Source organism: Gopherus flavomarginatus, chromosome 11 (genome assembly GCF_025201925.1).
Source record: "Gopherus flavomarginatus isolate rGopFla2 chromosome 11, rGopFla2.mat.asm, whole genome shotgun sequence".
Classification (NCBI taxonomy): domain Eukaryota; kingdom Metazoa; phylum Chordata; order Testudines; family Testudinidae; genus Gopherus; species Gopherus flavomarginatus.
In genome coordinates, this window is record NC_066627.1 from 2,215,489 (window position 1) to 2,234,972 (window position 19,484).

General features: G+C 48.6%; 2 gene segments (V, D, J or C); both read left to right on the forward strand.

Annotated features, from left to right (window-relative positions):
- Positions 1–352: 352 nt before the first annotated feature.
- On the forward strand, positions 353–8,198 carry LOC127031701 (Ig heavy chain V region 3-like). The segment is given in 3 exon segments: positions 353–440; positions 534–838; positions 8,106–8,198. Coding segments are annotated over 3 exon segments (444 nt in total).
- A 1,686-nt stretch (positions 8,199–9,884) lies between these two features.
- On the forward strand, positions 9,885–10,396 carry LOC127031890 (immunoglobulin heavy variable 4-59-like). The segment is given in 2 exon segments: positions 9,885–9,981; positions 10,074–10,396. Coding segments are annotated over 2 exon segments (381 nt in total).
- Positions 10,397–19,484: the final 9,088 nt, after the last annotated feature.

The window sequence follows — 19,484 nt, forward strand, 5'->3', positions numbered from 1 at the left end:
AGAGTCTGTTAAACCCTTGAGGAGTTCAAAGCTTTTCCATTCTTTTCTTTTCTAGAAAAGAGTCTTGGGTCCCCAGACCAAGATGTGAGATCAAAAGAACAGAAGAAGCACCAGACTGGATCAGACCAAAGGTCCATCTAGCCCAGTGTCCTGTCTTCCCACCCGGGCCAGTGCCAGGTGCCCCAGAGGGAATGACCAGACCAGGGCACTCATCCAGTGAGTGACTGGGAAGGAGTTTTATCTGTTATGAGGAGGGGGATATGCAGATAAGGGTGAGAGTTTCCTCTTTAAATCTCTCTCTGCCGAGTCTGCACCCTGAGACAATCTGCAGCCCACTGGGTCTGTGCAGTTACCAGCCGACCCACCGGAGACCTCCCCTCCCACACCAGGGAAAATGCCTCTTTGGCTCCATTTCGTGTTCGTTGCAGCAGCTTTGGGAGGTATTTTCTCCCTCTGTATGGGTAGGGGAGTCAGCGGAATGTTGTGTTGTTGGCAATTCACACGGACATGATTTTAACACAGGTTTATTCCAGGTGTCCGGTCACAAGTCCAGCTGCTGGAGTCCGGCGGGGATGTGAAAAAGCCTGGAGACTCCCTCAGACTGACCTGTACCACCTCAGGGTTCAACATAGACAGCTACTGGATGAGCTGGGTGTGCCAGGCTTCTGGGCAGGGGCTGGAGTGGGTATCAGCAATTAGTGGAGCAACTACGCATTACGGAGATTCCGTGAAAAGGCGATTCAACACCTCTACAGACAGCTCCAAGAAGCTGATCTACCTGCAAATGACCGACCTGAAGCCCGAGGACACCGCCCGGTATCGCTGTGCGAGAGACACGGTGAGGCGAAGCCGGACTGAGCTCAGACACAAACCTCCCATTGCGGTCAGCAGGGGAAGTCCCAGCTGGTTTGACACTGGCAGTCCGGACGCTGGGCGCTCACAGGAGACAACAGTGTGTTCCCTTCCTTGAAACGGTTAAAATGTTCTCGGCTCTGCAGCCAAATCTAGTGCCACACACGGCAGAGATCCCGAGGCCGGTACCTCGTGACTGCGGTGGGGAGACTGACACGCTGGGTCCCATAGACTGTTCTATGCCTCAGAATACAGTCTATATAGCCCAGAAAATAGCAGAAATTCCCCATGTGACCCCCCATGTTCTGTGTGCTGGGAAAAACCGGGATAAGGAAAAACACGGACCAGGACAACTATCACTGAGCAGAGGATACTCCCCCCAAACACACCTAACCAGCCATAGAGCTGTGCGATGTTTGCTTAGAAGGCTATTAAATAGCTTCTGTACTTATCTGACTCCCTGCCTGATTTGCTGTCTCATCTCCCCTGGCCTCAGGCTGCACCTGTGCCAAAGTGCAGGGGCTGGAGTGAATGACCTCTCCCTTCCAGCCCTGCAGTTCTGTGATTCTATGATCGATCCATCCATCATCCATGGATACTACACTCCTCCCCCCCCTCAGCCTTTGCTCACAGAGCTGGGATCACACACTGCGGATAGAGTCTCATGTTTACAGGTGTCCAGGGAAATTAATAACCCAACGCCCTCTTTAAAATCCTGCCATGCCTCTGTCCCTGCATCTCCTCCGGTTCAGAGACTCCGGCTTCTCCGCAGTTTGCCATTGACTCCCCATCCTTGGACATCCTCATTTCTCCACCTCCAGGAAGATGAGATTCTGTTTCCACTAACTTGTCGTTTTATCAGTTTCCCAAGGTAAACTTTTGCCTCCTTAAATGTCACAGGATGTCACCTGTGTTACCACAGCCTCCAAATTATTACTTCTTTGTTTTATTTCCCTCGGGTCTTTTATCAGAAACGCCAGACAACGCTGAGCAGTTTATTCAAAAATAAAACTTCTCTGAAGCGCCCTGACCACCCCTTTCCCACCCATCACACTCTCGCTGCCCCTCGAAGAGTGGTAGAAGAATTACTGAGATATTTAGTTGATTTTTTATCATTTCATTGCAGCTTAGGCCAAACCTTTTACATAAACTACCATGAGACAGGGAATGTAGGTAGAAGAGGTGCGAATCTATAGCAGGCTAACCCCACACACGCACACACTATAACAATCCCACGCTATTACAACTCAACTACCCGCTGCATTTCCCATTGAGCAGCCCCAGATCCAAGTGCACCGCTCTGCATTACTGTGCCAGATATGGACACCACGGGGATCCAACCTATGATAAACATACAGGAAGAGATTTCTGCTTCTAACCCTGCCTCAGTGGGTCACAACTCAGAATGCCATATTCAGGAGGAATTGCTGAGAAATAGGGCAAACACATCCCCAGACTGGTGGTTATTCTTTTATAAGATATACCAAACAAGGCACAGAAGTAAACTCCTGTTTCACCACACTGGTTAACAAGAGAACATAAAGGCAGTTTCCTCAGGCATTCCAGTTCTGGTATCACCACCAAAAACACTGGATTCACAGATGAGTGGTTCTTTACAACCAGTCTAATCAAATAATAGGTTCTTCTGATCCCAAAGGACCAGCCACATACCCAGATCAATATATAACTTAGATCAGGGGTAGGAAACCTATGGCACACTTGCCGAAAGCAGCACGCGAGTTGATTTTCAATGGCACTCACACTGCCTGGGTCTTGGCCACGGGTCCGGGGGGCTCTGCATTTTAATTTACTTTTAAATGAAGCTTCTTAAACATTTTTAAAACCTTATTTACTTTACATACAACAATAGTTTAGTTATACATTATAGACTTAAAGAAAGAGCCCTTCTAAAAACGTTAAAATGTATGACTGGCACATGAAACTTTAAATTAGAGTGAATAAATGAAGACTTGGCACAGCACTTCTGAAAGGTTGCCGACCCCTGACTTGGATCTTACCCAAAAATCACACTGGTGCTAATCCTTTAGTGTCTAAAATCTAAAGGTTTATGCGTAAAAAGAAAGAAAGATGAGAATTAAAATTGGTTAAAGGAATCAGTTACATACAGTAATGGTTAAATTCTTGGTTCAGGCTTGTAGCAGTGATGGAATAAACTGCTGGCTTAAGTCAAGTCTCTGGAGCACAGCCACAGCTTGGATGGGTAATTCAGTCCTTTGTTCAGAGCTTCAGTTTGTAGCAAAGTTCTTCCAGAGATAAGAAGCAGGATTGAAGACAAAATGGAGGTGTTTCCATGGCCTTTTATAGCTTTTGCCATGTGGAGGGCATTCCATTGTTCTTACTGTGGAAAATCACAGTAACAAGATGGAGTTTGGAGTCACATGGGCAAGTCAGATGTCCATGCATTTTGCCTAGTCAGAGCAGGACATTTCATTAAGTATAGATGGGCATCCCCCATGGTCCATTGTTAATTAAATGTTCTTTGCATGGATCAGTCAATTTGAATAGTCCCTCCAAGGCAGAGGTGGGCAAACTATGGCCTGCAGGCCACATCTGGCCAGTGAGACTCTCCTGCCCAGCCCCTGAGCTCCTGGCCCAGGAGGCTACCCCCGGCCCCTCCCCTGCTGTTCCCCTTCCCCTGCAACCTCATCTCATTGCACCACCAGTGCAATGCTCTGGGCAGCTGGGCAGCGCAACTGCCCAGCCGCCACCTAACCCGGTGCTCTGGGTGGTGCAGTAAGAGGGCAGGGGAGTTCGGGGTGGTGGTCAGGAAGCGGGGGTGTACATAGGGGTCAGGAAAGTCAAAGGGTGGGGAACAGGGGTGGTTGAATGGGGCAAGGAGTACTGGGGGGCAGTCAGGAAGGAGGGGGGTAGATAGGGGGTGTTGGCAGTCAGGGGCAGGGGGTCTGGAGGTGGTCAGGGGACGGGGGTGGTGGATGGTGAAGGAGTTTGGGGGGGCTGACAGGGATCAGGAAGATTGGATTGTATAGGAGTCCTGAGGGGGCTGTCAGGGGGCAAGAAGTAGGTGGGGGTCAGATAGAGGTCGGGGGCTGGGCCATGCCTGGCTGTTTGGGGAGGCACAGCCTCCCCTAACCAGCCCTCCATTCAATTTTGGAAACCCTATGTGGCCCTCAGGCCAAAAAGTTTGTCCTCCCCTGCTTCAAGGTGTGCTGGGTAATTACTTTGTGGGCATTCCCCCAGGAGCAAACATTTGGAATCGAAGTATTTCAATAAGCCAATACTTATAACGTCACATACAAAAATGATAATTGCATACAGATAGCATAATCATACTCAACAAATCATAACCTTTTCATACACATTCCACTCAACAATCTTTGTACAAGATTTGCTGCAAATATATAACAGTAGTTTCAACAATGATCTATATAGTCATATTTTAATCAGATAATGTCACAGGGACATTAAGAAAGTCAGGGGTAGTTGGGTTTCTGGCCTGCTTAGACACATTAGTAAAACTTTATCTGCGTCTTCAGGTGCCTAAATCCTTTTGAAAAACTGCCCTCAAGGGACTTGCCCAAAGTGACACAAGAAATCTATGGAGACTGCCACCCCTTCCCTTCTCTGTTATGCTCCTTATTAATATACACTAGTGCTGTTGATTAATTGCAGATAACTCAGTGCTTTGAGAATGCCTGGTCTCACTTTCAGGTGACATTGTAAACAAGAAGTGGGCAGCAATATCTCCTATAAAGGTAATCAAACATGTTTGTCTTAGCAATTGGTTGAACAAGAAGTAGGACTGAGTGGACTTGTAGGCTCTAAAACGTTACATTGTTTTATTTTTGAATGCAGCTTTTTGTACATAATTCTACATTTGTAAGTTCAACTTCCATGATAAAGAGATTGCACTCCCATACTTCTATTAGGTGAATTGAAAAATATCAATTTGTTTAAAAAGAATGAGGAGTACTTGTGGCACCTTAGAGACAAACAAATCTATTTGGGCATAAGCTTTTATGGGCTAAAACCCCTTCATCAGATGCATGGAGTAGAAAATACAGTAGGAAGTTACATATGTACTGGAACTACCAGCGGGCCACATAGCAGACATACAGACCAGCTACAAGTACCTTGGCATCCCACAGTCACATGGAAACCACGATGAGGAGGCAAGGAAGACAGCAACATCCAAGTATCATCAAAGGATAAAACAGGTCCTGAAGAGCCAGCTCAGTGGGAAAAACAAGATCCATGCCATTAACAGATACGCCCTGCCGGTAATAGGTAAGGACCAGAAGACAGCGATGGTGATAGATATAGCAGTGCCAAGTGACAGCAACATCAGGAAGAAGGAATATGAGAAGTTGGAGAAGTACCAGGGCCTGAAAGAGGAACTAGAGAGGATGTGGAAAGTGAAGGCCAAAGTGGTCCCAGTGGTGGTAGGAGCACTCGGGGCTGTGACTCCTAAGCTGGGTGAGTGGCTCCAACAGATCCCAGGAACAACATCAGAGCTCTCTGTCCAGAAGAGTGCAGTGCTAGGAACAGCTAAGATACTGCGCAGAACCCTCAAACTCCCAGGCCTCTGGTAGAGGACCTGAGTTTGAGGATGACACATACTACCCATAGGGGTGAGAGGGGGGTTTAAAATAGAGAGAGAGAGAGAACATGAAAAGATGGGGGTTGCCTTACTAATTCTAATGATTCAAATCAATTAAAAGCAGCAAAGAGTCCTGTGGCACCTTATAGACTGTCAGACTTATTGGGGCATGAGCTCTAATTGATGTAAATCAATCAAAGTGGGCTATTATCAGCAGGAGGTAACCAGAGTGGCCCATTGACAAGAAGGTGTGAGTAACAGTAGGGGAAAATATTAGCATGATGAAATAGTTTTTAATTTGTGTAAAGACCCATCCACTCACAGTCTTTATTCAGATCTAATTTGATGATGTCCAGCTTGCAAATTAATTCCACTTCTGCAGTGTCTCATTGGAGTGTGTTTTTAAAGTTTTGTTGTTGAAGACTTGCTACTTTTAGGTCTGTAATTGAGTGACCAGGGAGGTTGAAGTGTTCTCCGATTGGTTTTTGAATGTTATAATTCTTGACATCTGATTTGTGTCCATTTATTCTTTTGCACAAAGACTGCTCAGTTTGGCCAATGTACATGGCAGAGGGGCATTGCTGGCACATGATGGCAGATAACACGTTGGTGGATGTGCAGAGGAATGAGCCCTTGATGGTGTGGCTGATGTGGTTAAGTCTTATGATGGTGTCCCTTGAATAGATATGTGGACAAAGTTGGCAACAGGGTTTGTTGCAAGGATTGGTTCCTGGGTTAGTGTTTTTGTTGTGTGGTGTGTGGTTGCTGGTGAGTATTTGCTTCAGGTTTGGGGGCTGTCTGTAAGCGAGGCCTGGCCTGTCTCCCAAGATCTGTGAGAGTGAGGGATCGTCCTTCAGGATAGGTTGTAGAACCTTGATGATGTGCTGGAGAGGTTTTAGTTGGGGGCTGAAGGTGACGGCTAGTGGGGTTCTGTTATTTTCTTTGTTGGGCCTGTCCTGTAGGAGGTGACTTCTGGGTACTCTTCTGGCTCTGTTAATCTTTTTCTTCACTTCAGCAGGTGGGTATTGTAGTTTTAAGAATACTTGATAGAGTTCTTGTAGGTTCTTGTCTCTGTCTGAGAGATTGGAGGAAATTCAGTTGTATCTTAGAGCTTGGCTGTAGACAATGGATCATGTGATGTGGTCTGGATGAAAGATGGAGGCATGCAGGTAAGTATAGCAGTCAGTAGGTTTCCAGTATAGGGTGATGTTTATGTGACTATTGCTTATTTGCACTGTAGTGTCCAGGAAGTGAATCTCTTGTGTGGACTGGTTCAGGTTGAGGTTGATGGTAGAATGGAAATTGTTGAAATCCTGGTAGAATTCCTCCAGGGCTTTTTTTCCATGGGTCCATATGATGAAGATGTCACCAATGTAGAGCAAGTAGAGTAAGGGCGTTAGGGGACGAGAGCTAAGGAAGTGTTGTTCTAAGTCAGCCATAAAAATGTTGCCATACTGTGGGTCCATATGGGTACCCATAGCAGTGCCACTGACTTGAAGGTATACACTGAAGTTATCCTGTTGATAATAGCCCATTTTAATTTATTTGTCAGGTTAGAATTGGTAAGGTAACCTCCATCTTTTCATGTTCTCTCTGTACCTATATATATGTCTTCCTACTGTGTTTTCCACTCCATGCATCTGATGAGGTGGGTTTTAATCCACAAAAGCTTATGCCCAAATAAATTTGTTAGTCTCTAAGGTGCCACAAGGATTCATTGTTCTTTTTGCTGATACAGACTAACACGGCTACCACTGTGAAAACTATTTTTTTTGTTTTTTTATAATGCAAATATTTATAGTAAAAGTAATAGTATAAAGTGAGCATTGTACGCGTTGTATTGTATGTTGTAATTGAAATCAATTTATATGAACATGTGGAAAACATCCACAAATATTTAAATACATTATATTCTATTATTGTTTAACAATCTGACGAATGGCAAACTGAGGCAGGGGTTTGTAGATCAGTGACGAAACCAGGACTCCAGTCTCCCAAGCTGAGAAGCTACATACAGGAGCCTCCTACCTACTCTCAGGCAGCCCTGCCCTGCTGTCGGTGTCTGGGTGCTGAGCTGAGCCCCCTGTCTCTGTGTGGTATAAATGGGACACGTGTCCCCGAAGGGACATCGCCATGTACTGAGACACCGAGCACTGTCATCTCCTATACCCGCCCTGGGGAACCCGCATGCAAATCCCTGCCCCAGGGGTTCCTGTTTAAATACAACCCCCTGGTTCTAGGAGCCTCTGTCTCTCCCCAGACACAGAACTGCCAGGTCCTGCCCGCTGGGGAGTTTTCCTCCTTCTTTGAAAGCGAGAATGAAATCTCTGTTGCTTTTCCTTTCCCTGTTCTCCACTCCGGCCTGTAAGTCTCTGTGGGGAAGTATGGGAATTAGGGACACACACAGAGAAAGCGAGAGATTCAGTGGCTAAATCATCCCTGGATTTATTTCCCTTTTCCCAGGTGTTCTCTCTCAGGTGCAGCTGGTCCAGTCCGGCCATGGCATGGTGAAGCCCGGAGAGCCCCTCACACTGACCTGCGCTGTCTCTGGGGTCTCCATCACTACTCGGTATTACGACTGGCACTGGATCCGGCAGCCCCCAGGAAAGGGCTGGAGTGGATGGGGAATGTGTACCCGTATAGCAGGAGCACAAGCTACGCCTCGTCTCTCCAGAGCCGAGTCACCATCTCCGCAGACACCGCCAAGAACCAGTTCTCGCTGCAGCTCCGCTCGCTGACAGCTGCAGACACCGGCACCTATTACTGAGCCAGGAGAGACACAGCGACACAGAGCAGAGCAGGGACTGGCACAAAAAGAGGAAGCGGTTCCCCAACAGCGCAGGGAGACTGCAGTCACAGGGATAGGAGAGCCCATTGAGAGACACAGATCACACACAGTGAAGTCACTACGAACAAAATACATAGACAGAGGTTGTTTGGTTTTAAATCCATGCTGCATTCACCCGGTTTCTCTGGACGCGTCTTGCCTTCCGCGGCCACAGAAATCGTCTCAAACTCACTATTAAAACAAAGATATTTCTCTCATGTAATGGTTATGGGACGGGTTAGGGAAAGATTCATGGAATTAAGAGCTATAAAATAATCCCACTGTGTGTCTCTTCAGCAGCACGTTGTTTGAAAGCAAACACCCAACACCTCACTCTGGCCCTGTGCCTGCACCGTGCTGAGCCGGGTAAATCTCTTCCCCTCTCAACCCAGCGATGAATCCCTGTGGGTGAAATTCACCCCAGTGCCCAGAGCCCAGCACAAAGGCCTGTCCCCGAGTGAGCACCACCTAACCACCAAGCACCCTTTTAACATTTCACAGGCCCGGTCCTGTCATCCTTACAGGACCCAACTTCTCTGTTTTTACCCCATTTCCCCTAAGGTGCCCCCTTTTGTGCTTCTGGGCCCCAGATTCAGCCTCATCGAACCAATTCATAACAAAGTACAAGTTTACAGAGATCCAAACACAAGGTATAGTTCACATTTCACAGAAATTTCCCAGTCCCATGCAGACGCTTGGAGATGAACAATCCGGATTCTCCCCTGCTCTGCACCTTGTATTCCACGTTTAATCTCTGCAGGCAGATGAGATGTGGCCCTGTTCTGCCGTACAGCACCTCCTGCCCTTTCAGAACAGGGGCAAGTTTCAGCTCAAATTTCTTCTCTTTCCCACTAGGCGGAAATGACGTGAACAACTCAACAGACGCCAAAATCCAGTGGGGTCTGGGGATCCTAATTCCCTTAACTCCCATTCCAAACCCGCAACCATATGTGCAAATTCCACATTGACCTGCCCCCGACGCCGGTGCACAACACGCTGTAGATGGAGTCAGGATGGGGGGTTACCAAGAAACCTACGGCATTTCGGAGCCAGAATCTCACTGGATTTCATTGGCAGTTGTATGCCCAGCCCCCACCTGGTCTCTGCTCTTCTGTGACCCTGGTCACCAAAGCACCCACCCAGTCCTGGATTTTACCCTCACGTGTGAAGCCGGGAAGTGTCATTAGCCCCATTTTACAGAGGAGGAACTGAGGCCCTGTCTCAGTAAGGCTGAGATTAGCCAACCAGCCAAGGGGATTTGGGCACCCATCGCCCACTGACACGAGTGGGAATTATGCACGCAGACCCCTAGGTGGATTCACACAACGGCAACAGGGAGCGAGTGCGGTGATGTAGGAACCGACCCTGCTACTTCTGTCCTGTCTCCTGAGGCCACAGGCGAACTACCAAAGGCTAATGTACAGCTGCACTGGGCTGACCGTGTGGTCTCTCTGGGCTGTAAAAGGGACCCCTGTCCGAAGGGGACATCGCCGTGTACTGAGAGCTCACCCCCTGCCAGCTCTTATACCCACCCGGGGAACCAGCATGCAAATCCCTGCCCCGGGGAGTTCCTGTTTAAATACAAACCCCTGGTTCTAGGAGCCCCAGTCTCTCCCCAGACACAGAACTGCCCAGTCCTGTCCACTGGGGGATTTCCCTCACTGCATGAACACGAGAATGAAATCTCTGTGGCTTTTCCTTTCCCTGTTCTCTGCCCCCTCCTGTGAGTGTTTATTGAGAGCGAGAAAATTAACAACAGATCCACAGATTCTTTCGGTGGCTAATTCTTTCCTTGCTTTGTTTCCCTCTCCTCAGGTGTCCTGTCCCAGGTGCAGCTGGTCCAGTCCGGCCCAGGGGCAGTGAAGCCGGGAGCGACCCTCAGCATCACCTGTAAAGTCTCTGGAGTCTCTGTCAGTGATCTCTATTGGAGCTGGAACCGGCAGCCCCCAGGGAAAGGGCTGGAGTGGCTGGGGTTTATCCGCAGCACTGCACAAGGAGGGACCACAGAGTATAACTCGGCTCTCAAGCCTCGGGTCACCATCACCAGGGACACCTCTAAAAACGAAGTTTATCTCCAGCTCCGCTCGCTGACAGCTGCAGACACCGGCACCTATTTCTGCGCCCGAGAGACACAGTGACACAGAGCAGAGCCGGGACTGGCACAAAAAGGGGAAGCGAATTTCTAACCAGCCGACATGGACATTCAGTTAGTGCTGTAGGGAAGGAGACAGACAGGCAGGGCATTGCCAACAGGGGGATCCCAGGAGCCACCCGCGTTTCTCCGCTTGCATCCACCCTCCCAGGCCTTTCCGCCAAGGGATTTTACACGCTCTGCTTCCCTGCGCTTCCCACTGAAATGTGCACCGGGGACTCACTGAGACCGAGGTAACGGTGACATTAGTGGTGAGATACTGTGGGAAGCCGGGCTGAAATCAGACAAAAACCTGCCCTGTTGCCTTCAGAATCAGGTCGCTGCTGGCGGGGAACAGGGGATCAAACACCAAAATCTGCAGAGGAGAAAAGAGAGAAAACCGGGGAATCTCCCAGTCCCTGCCTGTCACCTCCACTTCCCTGTTCCCGGGAATTTACCCAGCTTAGACGTTCACGTTCACACAAGAAGGCATGTTTGGGGAGCGCTTTCCCACCCCGTCCCTCTGCCACTTACACACCGGGAGGTCCCCTTCTCCTCCCACCCCATCCCAACAAACCATACCCAGCACCTCCACGTGCTCCAGGTGCTGGGACAGATGCAACATCAATTATATCCAACAAACAAATCTTTGGGAGTAGGAACATCTGTTTGTCCTGAGATGGCCCAGGGCTTCGACTAGTGGGATCCGAAAGACGACTCCGAGGCCCAACTACAACAAAAAAAAATAAATTATTATTATTTATTTATTCTTATTGACGATAATATCATAACTGAATAGCAGTGATTTAGGACTCCAGGTTTTATCGCAGCTACTAGTATGCCCCAAATTGAGGTAATATATTAGCCCCTCACAATGTTTAATGTAGTTGCTTTCACATCCCCTCTGTGAGAGAGGGAAATGCTGCTGTCCCCTTGTTAGAGATGAGGAACTATCCGGAACGATTATATAAAATATTTGCTGGTAAAGTTGAGAATGTGCCAAAGATGATGACGAGGAGGAGGATGAAGATGATGGTGATTGAAAGGTGACCTAGAAGCGCTTGACTGTCATTACCAGGACTGCAGCTTCCTTTCTTCCTTTCTCTCTTTTATGCTACAATCCCTCACTCCCTCCTTCCTCTCCTGCTCTGACAGCCCCGTTCCGGTGCATTTCAGGCCCAGGTTCCCATTGTGCAGGACTCCACACAAACACATGGGACCTGATCCGATGTAGATCCAGGCCACTAATAAAAATCCCCTTGGGTTTCAGTGGGATTTGGGTCGAAGCGCTACACACACTGACACATAACTCCCCCTTCTCTCGGAATCCCGGGCATTATATTATTGGCATTAATGTAGTTATCTGTAAACACGATGCTATTGGTTTAGTTGACTCTTGTTAATTGGTGGAGAAGGTATTTAACTGGCTGGTTCCTTCCCTGTTCCCTGTTTCCTCTCCTCCCTCCTCCCCACTCCGCAGGGGCCCGTTCGCAGGTTGTTCTGACCCAATAGGGTCCCGAAGCGAAGCAGCCCGGGGAATCCACCCAGCTGACACGCGCCGTGGGTGGGTTTGTTCCTAACGACCGGTGGATGGATTGGGTCAGGCAGCAGCTGGGAAAGGGACTGGAGTGGCTGGTTCGCTATCACAAATCTTCAGTCTCGAATAACTACTCCCCTCCATCCAGGGGCGCTTCACAGCCTCCACAGACAGCGCCAGCTTCTACCTGCACATGACCGGCCTGAAGCCCCAGAACACCGCCGGGTATCAGGTGTGAACCGCACCTGTCTCTCTCTGGCGCATAGAGACACCCTGAGGGGAAGCCGATCTGAGGTCGGACAAACCCCCCCGCACTCCCCCGACGCAGAGACCGAGGAAGACAGCTCTGTTCAACAGCCTTGAGAGCAAAGGAGGGCAAGAAATGAGATCAGGCAGGGAAGGAGTTTGTGTATCTTATAAGGAGCAGGATATTCAAATCAGTGTGACAGTTTCCTGTTTAAATCTGTCTTTATATCTGCCCAGGCTGCACCCGGGGAGACGATCCTCAGCCCGCCCCGGGTCTGTGCAGTGACCAGCCAGTCAGTCCCCTGAGAACTTTCCCCTCCAGCACCAGGGAAAATGAGGCTTTGGCTCTATGTAGTGTCCCTTGCAGTGGCTTTGGAAGGTATTTTCTCCCCTCACACCCATTGGCGGGGCAGAGGAACAGTCTATTATTGCTGTGAATATCAATGCGATGTATAATATCTTTCTATTCCCAGGAGTCCGGTCCCAGGCGCTGGTGGAGTCCGGAAGGGATGTGAAAAAGCCCGGAGACTCTCTCCGCCTCTCCTGCAAAGCCTCCGGTTCACCTTCAGCGATAACTACATGCACTGGGTCCGCCAGTCTCCCGGGAAGGTCCTGGAGTGGGTGGCTCAGATTAGACCCGATGCATCCAACCGGTGGTACTCCTCGTCTGTTGAAGGCCGATTCACCATCTCCAGGGACAACTCCAACAACCTGCTGTATCTGCAAATGACCGGCCTGAAGCCCGAGGACACCGCCCGCTATTACTGTGCAAGAGACACAGTGAAACGAAACCGGTTTGTGATCAGACAAAAACCCAGGCTGCGGAACCGCCCTTCTCCCGGCAGCCGCGCGGGGGCAGCAGTGACACACACACCGCTCCGGGCTCACACAGGAGACCCGGCAATACAGTAAATTCGCTGCAACTGACCGGCCTGAAGCCCGAGGACCCCGCCCGGGATCGCTGTGCGGGACACACAGTGCGGGACGCCGGGCTGAGCTCAGACAGAAACCCGCCCTCGCTGGCTAAGCACAAACTCTCCGCTGGGGGGCGCTGCAGTTCTACAGCTCGCAGCGCAGAGACCGTGAGCGAGAAAACTCCTGTCCGCAGCTGCCCGCCTGTGACCCCCCCCGCCCCCCCACAGATACAGACACGGACTGACCGCACTAGTTTTTGTTTGTTTGTTTTTTTGTAGTGCTTATATTCTCATAGGATTACTGGCTTCTGAAGGCAGCAAATACAACTCCACTTGCTCATGTGATCGAAAGCACATTGATATCAGCCGAAAGACGCCCATTTAACTCACCTGATTTGAATAAAGCCCTTATTAACCGGAAATGTATCTAGGACTGTACAGTACATATAGTGCTTTGCCAACAGCATAATGAATCTGTATCGAACAGGAACAGGATTTCAGCGTTGCTATAAAGGAACTAAGGGCCCAAATCCTATTGAATTTGGATAGCATTTGGGTTCCTAGTTCTCTTGGGCTCTTTTCAAATCCTAACGAAAACCACCAGAAAAGAGGTATAATTTCCCTGCTCCAAATATTCCTTCATTCCTAAGAAGGTGCTGTCCTGCACTTACACTTGTCTGAGAAGCTAGAAGACCACTAAGGCTATGTCTACCCTATGAAATTAGGTCGAATTTATAGAAGACTTTTTTTAGAAATCATTTTTATACAGTCGATTGTGTGTGTCCCCACACAAAATGCTCTAAGTGTATTAAGTCAGCGGACTTCGTCCACAGTACCGAGGCTAGCATCGACTTCTGGGGCATTGCACTGTGGGTAGCTGTGAGTAGCTATCCCACAGTTCCCGCAGTCTCCGCTGCCCATTGGGATTCTGGGTTGAGATCCCAATACCTGATGGGGCAAAAACAGTGTCGTGGGTGAATTCCACCCACACAGGGAGCATGGTGTGAACATGCGCAAGTGATATAATTACTGTGATTTGCAATCATCAGCGTAACTTGTGTTGACTTAACTCTCTAGTGTAGACACGGCCTTAGGGAAAGCAGATTCTGCACGGAGGCTTGAGCTCTCTGGTGCTGTAATTTGCCATTTGTATTGTAGGGAACAAAGAGTGACACATGAACACTGACCATGTCTCAGTCAAGATGGTGGCACCTCCAAACAAAACTGTTTCATCTATGAAGATGTTTTATAAAAATATGTTTATAAGAGTGACTATATGTATGTGGAATATGCTTTATACAAAAGGTCTCTTGTAAGGTATCATTACAAAGCTTATAATCTACTAAGTGTGTTCATCCTATTTGTATGAATGTATCATGCTTGTATCTGAAACTAGAAATATGAAGTATAACTCTGAGGTCCTATTGTAATTATGCAAAGCATAGGCCATTAATGGTGGCTTAGGATCTTAATGGCTCTCATTGATTAGGATAACTGGGTTTGAATGGGTTTATTTACCTGCAAGCCTTCCTGTATACCTGCAGGCCAGCCCTAGAAGAATGCAGGGGCCTCACAGAACATGTGAAAATGTCACATGATACTGGAATCCATCTTAAACCTGGTGCTTTTCCATTTAGAAGGAGGGATGGGAACCCAGAGAGACAAAAGAGTCCCACCTTGTGCCAAAGAGATAAAAGGGGGTGGAACAGAACAAAGGGGGTCCCAGTCATGAGAAAGCCCCTGCTTTTCACCTAAGATGTCTGTTGGAACTAACAAGGACTGTACCAGGGGAAAGGATTGGGCACAGACTAGGAAGACGTCTGGTCTGTGAACAAGACTTATTATAACATCTCTGAGGGTGAGATTTACCTGTAATCAGTTTCTTAATGTATTAGGCTTAGACTTGCATGTTTTTGTTTTATTTTGCTTGGTAACTTACTTTGTTCTGTCTGTTATTACTTGGACCACTTAAATCCTACTTTTTGTACTTAATAAATCACTTTTGTTTATTGATAAACCCAGAGTAAGTGATTAATACCTGGGGGGGCAAATAGCTCTGCAAATCTCTCTATCTGTGTTATAGAGGGCCAACAATTAATGAGTTTACCCTGTATAACCTATATAAAGAGTAAAACAGATTTATTTGGGGTTTGGATTCCATTGGGAACTGGGTGTCTGAGTGCTGGAGATAGGTGACCTGCTGAGCAGTTTTTGGTTAAAGTCTGCAGCTTTGGAGGTGTGGACCAGACCTGGGTCTGTGTTGTTGCAGGCTAGTGTGTCTGGCTCAAGAAGGCAGGGTTCTGGAGTCCCAAGCTGGCAGGAAAGATGGGCTCAGAGGTAAATTCAGCACATAAAGTGACAGTCCCAAGGGAGTCTCTGTGACTGAACCCATCATACCATCCCCATCTATTGTGTGTTTCCCTTCAGAGTTACTCTGGCCACAGGTCTCAGCTGCGACACCTCAGAAGAGGCAACTTCTCTCCTTGCCCAGTTGGTCCCCATTCACTAAAGCTGTTTGTCAGACTCTGGTGCCTGAAACTAGCCCTTTGCTCCACCAACAGCTGCAACTCCTTCCCCATCAGATGTTCCCAAGACTCTATTGGCAGTCTCTATATACTTTGGATTTATTCCGTTTGCCCAGCACAAGCTGCAGTAGCCATGGAAGGGATAGCTTAGTGGTTTGAGCATCAGCCTGCTAAACACCAGGTTGTGAATTCAGTCCTTGAGTGGGCCATTTAGGGAACGGGGGTTCAAAGAAAAACTGTCTAGGGATTTGCTCTGCTTTGAGCAGGGGGTTGGACTAGATGATCTCCTGAGGTTCCTTCCAACCTTGATATTCTATGATTCTCATGGAGAAAAACCCAATGGCTTCCCTGGTCTCTGGGTCCCACTCTAAGAAATGAAGGGGGCTGTGAATCCCACCAGACAGGTCTACCTAACTAGTGGTCACCTGGATAGTTTATACTTGATATGTGAAATCCACAGACAAATCCCTGGCCCAGAGGGTTATCCTGAGTCGCAGCCTTGGTGACTGTCCTCCTAACCCCACACAGCCATCCTTTGTCACTACACATGTGCTGTGCACAGTCTCTCTGTGGTGTAAAGGGGACAATGTCATGTACTGAGTGCTCATCCCCTGCCATCTCACCCTGGAGAACTCGAATGCAAATCCCTGCCTGGGGGGTGGGGTTCCTGTTTAAATACCAACCCCTGGTTTTAGGAGCTTCAGTCTCTCCCCAGACACAGAACTGCCTGGTCCTGCCCGCTGGGGAGTTTCCCTCATTGCACGAAAATGAGAATGAAATCTCTGTGGCTGTCCCTTTCCCTGTTCTCCACTGTAAGTGCCTACCTGGGAGTGGGGGAATCTGGGACAGACGTATAGGTTCATACAGTGATTAACTAATCTCTTGTTCTGTTTTCACTTCCCCAGGTGTCCTCCCTCAGGTGCAGCTGGTCCAGTCTGGCCCAGAAACAGTGAAGCCCGGAGAGACCCTCACCTTGACCTGTGCTGTCTCTGATGTATCCATCACTACCAGCAGCTACAGCTGGCACTGGATCCGGCAGCCCCCGGGAAAGGGCTGGAGTGGATGGGGTATGTGTACCCGTATAGCGGGAGCACAGGCTACACCCCATCTCTCCAGGGCCGAATCACCATCTCTGGAGAAACTGCCAAGAACCAGGTCTCCCTGCAGCTCCGCTTGCTGACAGCTGCAGACACCTGCCCCTATTACTGCGCCAGAGACAGTGACTCAGAGCAGAGCGGGACTGGCTCAAAAAGAAGAAGCTGTTTCTAAATCACATAGGAAGACTCCTATTACTGGGATAGTTGAGCCCTCAGAGATAAAGAGACACGCAGTAGACTCAATATGAATAACCTACATACTAATAGATACCATTTTAAAATGCCTCCAGCAGTCACCCAGTTTCTCTGGATAACATTCATCTTCCTGGTGCTGCAGGAATATTTGCAAACTTACTGAGAAATGGGTCATTTTTCACATTAAAATTATTATAGAAACAGGCATAGAAAGGTCCATGGAAATACATTGGGAGTGGACCACACCCACCCTGACTGAATTGACCTTGTCAACACTGGTTCTCCACTTGTAAGGTAACTCCCTTCTCTTCAGAGTGGTAGCCATGTTAGTCTGTATCAGCAAAAACTATGAGGAGTCCTTGTGGCACTTTATTTGTAATTTTCACTCCATGCGTCTGAAGAAGTGGACTTTTTACCCACGAAAGCTTATGCCCAAATAAATCAGTGAGGGTTTCTCTACATTTACATTTTATAGTGCTCTAACTTGCTGGCTCAGCGGTGTGAAAAATTAGTCCCCAGAGTGCAGCAAGTTTGAGCACTTTGAAATGCTCGTGAAGACAGGCAGCGAGCACTGGAAGCCAGGCTACCAGCACTCTGAGCTATTCCCCTCATGAAGGTGGATTACTAGGACCGCTGGGAGAGCTCTGTCCCAGCACTCACGCACAACCACACTCACATTTAGTGTTTTGAAGTTTCTAGTGTAGACGTAGCGTTAGTCTCTAAGGTGCCACCAGACTCCTCACTGCTTTGGATGGTTTTTGAGCAGAACCTGTCATCAACATGGACGCAGGTCCTCTAGAATGGTGGTTGAAGCATCAAGGGACATACGAATCTTTAGAGCATCTGGCATGGAAGTATCTTGTGAAGTCGGCTACAACAGTGGCAGAGAACACCTGTTCTCACAGTCAATTGACATTCTAAACAAGAAGCAGGCAGCATCACCTTCAGATGTAAACAAACTTGTTTTTCTGAGTGATTGGCTGAACAGGAAGTAGGACTGAGTGGACTTGCAAGCTCTACAATTTTACACTGTTTTATTTTTGAATGCAATATTTTTGCACATAATTCTAAATTTGTAAGTTCAACTTTCATGATAAGGAGATTGCACTACATTTCTTGTATTAGGTGAATTGAAAAGTACCATTTCTTTTGTCTTTTTACAGTGCAAACACTTGTATTCAAAAATAAATATAAAGTGAGCACTGTACACTTTGTATTCTGTGTTGTAAATGAAATCAATATATTTGGAAATATAGAAAACATCCAAAAATATTTAAATAAATGGTATTCTCTTTTAAACAGTGTGATTAATCTTCTCTGTTAGTACCACCCCCTCCAGCAAGCTGGGGGCTGCCCTGCACTGTGCTCACCATATGGCTTATCACCCCTATTCACACGGCGGGGGAGGCGCGGGAGCAGGGCTGGCTTTAGCAAGAGCAGGGCCCAATTTGTGGGGCTTGTACTCACCGGACGGTGCCCCGAGTCTTCGGCGGCACTTCGGCTTGCCACACTCCAGCCGGGGGAGGGGAGCCATGAGGCTTGCAGCTCTCCAGCTGGGAAAGTGGGGCCGTGAGGTTTCTGCGCTCTGCCAGGGAAGCGGGTTGCAGGGATTGCCGCACTCCAGTACCGGGAGTGAGTCTGTGGGCTTTAAGCAGTCTGCCTGGGCTCTGGCCGGGGTAGTGGGGCCTCAGGGACTGCCAGGGTAGCGGGGCCTTGTGCTTAGAGTTGTCTGCCCACTATCCAGCCAGGGGAAGGGGGCAGCGGGGCTTGCCGGGTTCCGGATGGGGGAGAGAGGCCACAAGGCTTTCTGCGCTCCACTGGCGAAGCAGGTCATGGGGTTGTCAGGCCCTCTTAGGCACGGGGCCCTCTGAGTCGGGAGGCCTGATTCAGGGGAATTGGCCTAAAGCCGGCCCTGGGCTGGAGTGACACACCCAGAGCACAGCTGTGGGACGGGCATGAGAAGGGGCTTCAGGGTGGGCGCACATATGACACCAGCTTTTAACTCCACGGGTCCAAGGGAATCTCCCACAGAGCACCAACGTTGAGCACAACCCTGCTTTTCTTACACACACCACTGGTCTCTGACATGAGTAGGGGAACTCCAGGGAGAGAAAGCACTGGCGTTTGGCCCGTTAACCACGTTATCTGAGCCCACCAGGAAATAGTTCCCTCTGGCACGTCAATGGAGCCAGTCCCTGCTGGGAAGGAGTGTGGACAATCCCAGCACTCTCCCAGAGCCCAAAGTTATCTTCGTTCTCCAGCGGGTGGGTGACCAAACCCCTCCCCAGTCACTAACTCCTGTGACTGGTCACACGTGGGCATGGAGCTCCAGAGCTGAGATTCATCCCCCACACACCTTAATATTTTACTCCCGTATGGGTCAGTCTCATCTATTTGTTTCTTTTATAACAGATTTAAAACATAATTTTCCTCATATGTGGCAAATATTCCCAGGCATCTCTGAGTCTTCCACAGCCAGATAACCAGACTGTGATCCCACCCTCAAATCTCCTTCTGGGGAATCGAGCATCTTCAAGGCTCTACCTGCTCATTCCCTCTGGGGCACCTGGCATTGGCCATT